The following is a 9518-nucleotide window of genomic DNA, read 5'->3' as shown; positions in this document are numbered from 1 at the left end:
CTGATCAGAAGGTTGGTGGTTCAAATCCCCGTAACGGGGTGAGCTCCCGTTGCTCAGTCCCTGCTCCTGCCAACCTAGCAGTTTGAAAGCACGTCAAATTGCAAGTAGATAAATTGGTACTGCTCCGGCAGGAAGGTAAACGGCATTTCTGTGTGCTGCTCTGGTTTGCCAGAAGCGGCTGTCATGCTGGCCACATGACCCGGAAGCTGTACACCGGCTCCCTTGGCCAATAAAGCGAGATGAGCGCCACAACCCCAGAGTCGGTCACGACTGGACCTAATGGTCAGGGGTCCCTTTACCTTTTTATCAGTGCCCACTGACTCACATTGTGCTATAGCGGGGATGGCTCTTGGTGAGACCTTTATAGTATTGTTATGAAAATTATGTACTTGGCAATTTCCAGTTGTGCCAAAGCTGGAAATCTTGGTAAGAATTCTGCCATGCTGTTGTTTTCTTAATGTTTTGGCAAAAAAAACCCACCCTAATAAAACTTTGTTTGGGGGGAAAGAGCACACACAACTAAACAACAGGAGAAAACCTTTTTGTTGCTTGTATGCTGCTTCTGTATTGAAACCAAGTGGCTTATGTTAAAACAGACAAGATAAAAAGTTTATATATTGGAATAAAGCCTGGCAGGAATTAGTGCAATTAAAATGACAGCAACATGAAACAAACAATTCCAGCCAATGGAGCTAAACTGAACTGCCAGTGTTATTACGACTGGCACTGGAATAGATGAAGCCTTTGATAAAGCAGTGGTCATAGGTCTTTAAGCCCCTGTGTAGCACAGGTAGTTCCACTGGAGACAGGTCCCATGGTCCCTTGTTATTTTTGGAGCCTCAAAATACCACCATGGTCAAGCATTCTGGGTCAAAGTAGTCACTACATATTGGTGTGGTTTTGTTTTCATGGGGAGGGCTTGTAATGTGTGTCAGCTTGCAAATTTAGGACACAATTATTAAACTGAGATTTAAACATTTTTATTGACTAGTTAAAAGCATTTTGTTAATCCATCATTGTATTGTAAACACTGAGACAGTTCAAAACTGTCCTCTCTTATCACTAATCGCATCCCATTAACTGAATGTATTAGATCAGATCCAAGATTATGAATGTCCTGTGCTGTAAGAAGCTAAAATAATTAACTACCAAGAGTAACTTTTCCACTCTCTCACACCTTCCATATACTCTCAGGAACTAGCCAAACTCAGAATAGTACAGCTGGATTATATGCACCATACTGAACAGCTTATTAGATACAAAAGCTTTAAAGCTTGAGGAGGAAGTGATTAAGCATCTCCTGGAATAGTACGCTCAGCTTTGCAGAGTGAAATGCAAGAGAGACTATAGAGAAATTCAGATTCAGCTAATCTCTTGAATCATACGCTAGCAGAGTGAAGCTAGGGACCAAGAAGAAGTTATTTATATGAGATCTCCAAAGCCAGAGGAAGTGGCTCAATAAATTTAGTTAACTCAAAACAATGGAAAGTCGGACTATTGGTCCATCCAGCATATCATCAAAACTGAATGGCAGTGGCTGTTGGGCTTCAGACAGGACACTTTCCCCGCCATACCCGATACACAGGGGACTGAACCTGGAACCTGATGCATGCCAAGCACACATCCTACTCCTGACCAAAGGACCTTTCACAGCATAATAATAAAGCCCAAGTAGGGCTGGGGCTTCAAAGTGGACTCATGCAGATTTATAAAAGTATTACTTCGTTTAATGAATTCAAGCTGAATTGGGACTAGCTATTCTGTATCAGCAGAAGTAACAGCTCGAAACACTGAAACCCACGCACATTTGTGTAGCACATTGAAAAAACAAGTTACTTACCTTAACTGATGTTTGGGCACATTTGGTAGTCCATGGTATCCACAAGTTAATTATTTGAACTTTATAGTCAATTTATTAAGCAATAAAATACTCTAAACAAACTTTTGGGTTTATTCAAATCACACAGACCCTAATTTCCCATTTAAAAAATTCTAGTCCTTATGTTACAGAGATGCTTGAAACAGTTTAACAAAAAGCTAAAAGGTTGACTTTTAACAGAAATGGCTTAAAAGTCTTCTGAGGTTTGGCATTTCTTCACATTATCAATTGCAGAATGCAAACACTGCATAATTCAACTGCAGCACACCACAACTGTGCCATCATATTTGTGTGAAATAGGCAAGTTTGGATTAAATGCAATTTAAAATTGTGGCCCACAACACTGACCCAATTCCTACCGACATCACAGCCAGAGTGCTTCTAAACTGGGAACCCCAGTTATTCACCTAGATGCCTTGCACGTTGCCTTGTTCTCATTAAATTGTGCGCAAGACCATCAGCAACTCCAACAGCTGCAATGATGTTTCTGCATTTTATTTTATTCTGTATATACATTCAAGAAAAACAGATGTCTTAGCTTATGCAATACCATGAATATATCACAGTGATAAAGGTTATCATCAGAACCAGGGTTTAATCATTTCACCCTTATTTGAATGGCATTTTAAAGCCAATGATGAGTAACATCATCGCAACATACTACATATACTGCATATGTGCATACTGTAAAAATAACACACTGTAAAGATTTAGGGTGTCGTTTCCCATAGTCACATATGGAAGGCACTCGCTTCAGAGCTAATGACAGTATCAATACATAGTTGGGAAGTCCTCAGAAAGTATTATAAAATGTTACAGAATTCCATGAGGCTATTAAAAAACAAAACGTGCAACTCTAGAAAACATATATACCCATGAGGAGACATGAAGGACAAACAGATCTCTTGAAAGACTTCAACATACTCCAAAAACTGGATAAAGCAAATCTAGACTTTTTTATTTTTTTTAACAATTTGCCAAGACTGGAATGAGAGATAAATAGAAGGCACAACAATTTTGTTTTCGTTTTAATACAAATACAAACTAAACATGAAAAAAACTTCCCTATTTCAATAAAAAAAAAAATATCACAAGTTCAGGAACGGTGTTTTAAAGAGTCAAGTTCTAGACATTTAAAACCTATCCCGCAATCCTTGTAAGTGGTAAAACAGTAGTGAGAATTCCTTTTCGTGATCATGTACCAAAAGAGAGCATTCTATTGATACCCTTTATTCCACTTTTACAGCGCCACAGAGAAAGGGTAATGTCAATTTTCAAGCGGCAACATCTCCAGACCAAGGTCCAACAGGTCATGTGACCCCACCCCCCCCAAAGGGGTGACGGATTTCCCTGCCCTTGAAACGTTTGTCACGTACTAGTTTTTCCTATAGGCTCCTGAACACATGCAGCTGAAAAGGTTAATTCCACTGACTGAAGCGCACCCCATTTCAGTAAGGAGGGGAAAAAAGCGCCACACATTCCATTAGGAAAAACAACGGGTACCCAAAAAAAAAATCCAGTCCACATGTCTGCAGCAAGCAAGGATTCAGTTCTTTTCTTTTTTAAAAAAAATCCACTTTTCCCCGAAATATTGTTCCACAAAGCTGGAATCTGGGACAAAGACTAGAAAAAAAATATCACGAAACCAAACACAAACAAAATGGGCCAAAATAGTATCAAACGTAGCAGTCTATAACAGGGTAGGGCCACATTCCAAGATACCCAAGGCTGAAATTCACAAATCTGCAGGAAGAAGGGTTTGTCTCATCATGTCATCCATTAATCACTGGCGTTGCCCGATGCCCCTTCCAGTGCCAAATCCTGGTTTCTGAGACATTCCTCCACGTGGAGGCCCTCGGATCCCACCTCCCAGCCCCCCACGGGGGCCACCAGGCCCACGGGGTCTGTTGTCTCGGCGATCACCCTCCCTGGCTGCTCGCGTTTTTTTCTCTTCCACATTTAAACGCACTTCTCCTCTGAACATGATCGGCTGGAAGAGAAAAAGTGGTAAAGTGGAATCAACAAACAGGTAAGAAAGTACTAAATACGTACAATAATACATTGAAGTGAATTATTGCATGCAACAGACATTGCAGAAAAATAAGATCCTGATCTCCCAAAATCCAATGTCTTTGTTTACTCAGGTTGTGAATTCTTTCAACCTCCCACCCCACCCATATTTGGCAAGGATAGTTTTTAACTGTTGTGTAGGCCATTATTTTTAACTATAACTGCAAATTAATATTGTAATCTAGCCAAGAGCACCAACAGCTTTGTCTATCTATTCCCACTTCAGCTGCCACCCCCAAGTTAAACAAAGAAGCCATTCTAATTAGCTTCTCTTGGTTTTTTGTGTTTGCTTTATTTCAAAACATCAGTTTTTAGTACACCTCAGTATAACCTTTATCACTTAAATATCGTTTAATGTACCCTATTGGCAAGGATCTTCTGAACGGGCTCTGGATCGTCAAACACCACAAATCCAAAATTAGGGAGCTTTCCTCCACTGTTGATACGGAGTTCCACAACATTCCCATAACCTGCAAAAGAATTTCCAATTTCTTTGATCACACATTAGACTGTTCTGTAGAAATAGGCATGTACTTTTAGACACAACCCTGAAGCCCCACCACTAGGCAAGCAATATTCAAGACTTACGTTGGAAGAAATCCTTTAGTTCTGCCTTATCCACATCATGAGGGAGATTCCCAACAAACAGCTGGTGACTGTCTGGGTACCTCACAATACGCCTAGTTTCCATGTCACCTGGCTCCCCTTCCCGCACTTAAATTAAAAAAGATAGACATAAATCATTCATCATCTTTTGCTTTCTATAAACACCATCATAAGCTTTGCCTACTGGAATAATGGCAGAAGTCAATAGACAATAAAGCTTCAAATAAAACACAAGAAATGAGTGACTTGGTGCTCCCATTCAAAAGCCTGTAAGCAGACTGAAGTATCCACTTTAAGATTAAATTGTGGTACTTCAGATTTTGAAAGCATCTGGTTTAATTTATTCCCAAATTTTTTCCAACTCTTACGACATACTCTTATTGTATTTAGTTTAACATCTTTGAGTATCACCACAAAAGTTGACTTTATCTGTTCCAACAGTGAGCACTGCTTTAGTAGCTATATTGTTATTACCAAGTACACCAAATTTCTTACTTGGTCTAGGGCCTCTTTGTGGTGGGATATTTGTCCGTTGTTCTCTCACCCTCTGGTCTCGCTGAGGTCTCTGCGGTGGAGTCTGGGATTCAGGCTTTGATTCAGGACGGGGCTGCAAAAATGTGCCAGCACAAATGTAATGCATCTAAGTCATGGGTAGGCAAACTATGGCCCGGGGGCCAGATTCAGCCCAATTGCCTTCTAAATCCGACCCACAGACGGTCCAGGAATCAGTGTGTTTTTATATAAGTAGAATGTGTCCTTTTGTTTAAAATGCATCTCTGGGTTATTTGTGAGGCATAGGAATTTGTTCATTTATTTATTTTTCAAAATATAGTCCGGCCCCCCACCAAGGTCTGAGGGACAGTGGACTGGCCCCCCTGCTGAAAAAGTTTGCTGACCCCTGATCTAAGTCAAGCTTTGTCAACATCCTCATACCCTAACCATTCTAAACCTGGGAATCCCAAGGAAAAGGAAAAACACAAGTTCAAATGCCAGAATAGAGGAAGATTTATCGGCCCTTTCACTTGAAATCATATGCAAAGCAACGAATTTCAAGAACATTTCCCCTGAAAAGGATGCTTTTGCAGAGAAAAACAAAAAACGAGCATGTCCTAAAAAGTAAAAATAATGCTCTACTTCTTGAAATACTATCGATTTGCAATTAACCTGACAGTTGTTGATCCTGGTTCAAGTTCATTAGTTGGCTGGTATATTTTTACCTGTGATGCAGGCAATTTGACAACGTGAGGTGGTATGCCCGATACTGGAACAGCTCCACTAGGTGGGAGATTCTTACTGGTTACAGATGCCCATGAAGATGTCTAACAGGAACAAACAAGATTTCATTATTTCTGAGTAACACCAGGTATCTGTGCTCTTCAAAATTACAAAGTTTCTTGGACATGTACAAATTTTGACATCTTTCTTCAAATAATTCTACAGCCACAAATGTTTATGTTAGAGACAGCATGTGGGCAGACTGCACCTTACTTAGAGGCTTTCGGTAGATTTTGCTGTGACTGCCAAAACTGCAACCCCCCTCCCTCCATCAAATTCATGCCACCAAATTTAGTTGTGCTCCTCACTTGCATGGCAGGCTGAGGGGAGCACTGCTTTCACGGGATGGCTCTCCCTGCATGCCTTTCTACCTTCGGAAACTGCACTTTTCTAAGCCCAAAAGGGTGTTTGGTGGCCCGGGGGAGTGTGATTATATCCATGAGGGATATCCCTGATGTGTTTCTATCCTTGGAAACCACACTCCCCCAGCCATACTGTTTAGCATGCTAAGGAAAACCCCATATCCGTGGGTAGCTGGAGCACAAAGACCCCCAAAAGCCCACAGCCTGTGGCTACTAGAAGAAAAAAAGATTGCCCATTCATTTTTATGTCTTTAAAATATTTATAAACTGAACTCACACAAAAATATATTAGAAATGTACAAAAATAAAATCAAGGAAGCAGAAAGGCTATTTATAGAGAGCCTTTATATAAATAGTATTTAATCCTTGGAAATTAAGGTTCCTTTCAATATCTGGAATGCAAGCTTAAGGTGTGCCTTACAAACTGTCCTAAAGGTCTAACAAATGGCTAAACCTACACAATTTATGAATGGCTGCTATTGTCAGGCTCTTTTTGCCAGCAAGATACCCAATAGACAAAGAGTATTCTTCCAGATACTACTTAGAGCAGTTATGGGGAACAAAAATAGAGAGGTTTTTTGGACTTATACAATTCTTATGCTACAATGTGATATAGGGAATGCTGTAAAGACTGAAGCTCTACAACTTGGCAACTACAGTACAGTCCGAACAATTGCCTTCTTGTTATCAAGATAGCAGCCACTGACTTTCTGCTAAGATACAACTGCCTTTTCTTCAACCAAATGTGAGTACACAGGAATTATCTTGAACATCTTGACAGCTCTTGTAAACTTTCTCACTTCAAACTTAAAAATACACACGAGTAAATGTGAAAGGGGATATCATTAAAATCATGCATGTTACCCTTGAGTCCTCTTGCACTACGGGAGCAGGGTCCACAGGGACTGGAGAAGGACTCTTCTCTACAGTCTCTTCAGGTGCTGCTTCCTCCAGCGCTGGCTCAGCTTTCTCTTCCTGAGCCTCTGGTTCAGGCTCCTGTTCAGGTTCAGGTTCAACTTCTTGCTCCGGCTCTGCAACTGGTTCCTCCAAATGTTCCTCCAAGTCATTGCTGTTGGTGGAAAAATATTTTCATTATGGTAACAATGCATTTGCAGAGCTCAAGCACCAGGACCATAAATGGAATCCCAATATTGTGCTATTTCAGTACCAGGGTTACAAACAAACATCCATCCAATCTGAACCCTCATGCAACAATGCTTTGTTAAGTCAGCAATGTTCCCTTTTTAATCAGTATGGCTTATACTCATTCATGTCCTCTCTCTCACATACACACTCCCCTAGAAATCTGAACTTCAATGCTCCCACCTCAGTAAATTTTAAGAAAGGCCTGGTGGACTTTTAGTTATGCAAAAAGACTGCAGCATTGTTGAGTATATTGATGGACACTTGTTAGAACAACAGTCTTGAGATCAGGCCCTAAATTATTATTTTTTGCAGTAAAGTCAGCACTGATTCTGCAGGAGACCATTATAAAACAGAAATGAGATTAGGTTTAGTCTGAAAAATTAGTATTCTACAGAATATGGATCTCCTTCCTACATTTCAGCCAGCAGTTATAGGCAAACTGGTTAGAAGCAGTGGCATAGTTATGATTGCAACCGTGTCTGAGTTACCTGACAGACTGCTCATAGTAGGCTGCTGAATCATCAGCAACTGCCTCAGGAGTCTGTTGCCTATCCTCAGGTTCCTCTGCTTCCTCCTCAGATTCTGGTGAGGTAAAAAAAAAAAAAAAAAAGATTTTACACCGATCAAGTACAGGACAAATTTCCACATTGCAGTCAGAATGTACACACAGTGGCTGCATTCTCATGTTATAGTAAGCCGTGCTAATGGTTGACCATGAACATGCAAACTGCTTCTATCTCGCTCCTCTTTCACTAGCAAACAGGACATCACTAGCACACCACAATGCTTACCTTCATGTTTTGTCAAAACTGGAGACTGTTGCTTGTTTCAATCAAACGAATTATGACTGCTAAGCCAAGAACAAACCTTGGCTTCAGATTGGGTTTGGAGTGAAACAAACCGCAGCCCCCAATCTGGACATTAACACTAGGCCAAGAATTTTGATTCGTTGCTCCTGCTCGCTAGCAAGGAGTATAGGAGAGACAAACTCTGCATTCCTGGTCAGCCACTTGCAAATATACTCAGTGTTTTACATATTAGGCATGGGGAAATTTGATTTTTGTTAGCTGAAATATCCCCTTACCTTGACATTATTTTAATTAAATACTTAAGATTTATAGCCTGCCCCCCTCCAACAATGCTAATACCAGGCCATTATAAAACAGAGTACGCAACCAAATATATACATAACCAACAGTAGAATGGTTATGTATCCCAATCTAGTTGTTCACATCATTGTACAAACAGCTGATCAATGCTCAACACATATTTCATAGGCATGGTTTTGACTTAAGCTTCTAAACTTCAAGTAAGTACAAAGCACAGGGTTACAAAAGGTATGAATGACAGCTGCTAAAGTTAAGAGCTGGTTTTAGCCCCTTAACCAGCAAATCTGCTTCTATGTCTTGGCATGGCAATTACAGGAGATTGAAATGCTGAAGAGAGTAGTGAATCCCAGTAGTAAACCTAAACCATCACCAGCAAAGGCCATACCTCCAGTGACATGTTCACTATTTTTTCTTCTGTTTTGCCATACTACTTAACAGTCTCTTCATATACAGCTCACACCAGGAGCCATCTTAGATAAGGCGAGTGACAGTTTATGGATGGGATTGAAATTACATAAAAATGGCAGTGAAACTTCTCAAGACTGGTCTTCATCAGTTATTGACCAAGATCAAATTCCTACATTTGGTAACTTTAAAAACTCTTATATAGATGTAAATAAAATTTGGCTGGCTCAAGTTTTAGCACTAAGTTTTACTGTTGCTATTAAGGTTTTAGCATGTTCTGATGTCTGGGGAAAAGGTGGGATATAAATATATTAATAATACTAAGTTTATTATTTGTAAGCAACTAGAATTTGACTGGGCAAATCGTGTTACCATTTTTTTATCACAGAGAACTAATTTAGGAGGAAAACACATTGACAGTCTTGGTACTTACCCTCTGGAGGTTCAGCATCTAAATCACCAAAAACTTCATCCTGGTAACGGAATATGTCATTATGGACATAAAACTTGTTTGCAACAGAACCCTGAAGACAACACAAGGAGAAAAGGACGTTTAGTCTACTGCATTCAGTACCAGTGTACTATGAACACGGTGTTCATGTTTAATCTGGCAGCACAAACCCACTTTGCTTATGTTTGAAACAATCTAACCCTGTTTTACCTACT

At 40.1% G+C, this 9518-nt stretch overlaps 1 protein-coding gene across 2 annotated transcripts in view; it reads right to left on the bottom strand.

Moving 5' to 3' along the window:
• Positions 1–1928: 1928 nt before the first annotated feature.
• Positions 1929–9518, bottom strand: part of G3BP1 (G3BP stress granule assembly factor 1) — a 28562-nt gene continuing 20972 nt past the window's right edge. The window contains exons 5-12 of one of the 2 annotated variants that reach the window (XM_028718317.2): positions 9286–9376; positions 7827–7920; positions 7057–7261; positions 5773–5874; positions 5051–5162; positions 4538–4663; positions 4310–4440; positions 1929–3869 (exon numbers count right to left, since the gene is read on the bottom strand). In XM_028718317.2, coding sequence (XP_028574150.1) covers positions 3663–3869; positions 4310–4440; positions 4538–4663; positions 5051–5162; positions 5773–5874; positions 7057–7261; positions 7827–7920; positions 9286–9376 — 1068 coding nt within the window. In that variant the 3' untranslated portion in view covers positions 1929–3662. The remainder of the gene's footprint in view (positions 3870–4309; positions 4441–4537; positions 4664–5050; positions 5163–5772; positions 5875–7056; positions 7262–7826; positions 7921–9285; positions 9377–9518) is intronic. The other variant, XM_028718318.2, reaches the window with a different exon arrangement.

Source organism: Podarcis muralis, chromosome 2, assembly GCF_964188315.1.
Source record: "Podarcis muralis chromosome 2, rPodMur119.hap1.1, whole genome shotgun sequence".
In the NCBI taxonomy this organism is placed as follows: domain Eukaryota; kingdom Metazoa; phylum Chordata; class Lepidosauria; order Squamata; family Lacertidae; genus Podarcis; species Podarcis muralis.
Note: the sequence above shows the minus strand (reverse complement) of the source record. Positions and strands in the feature narration are given on the sequence as shown.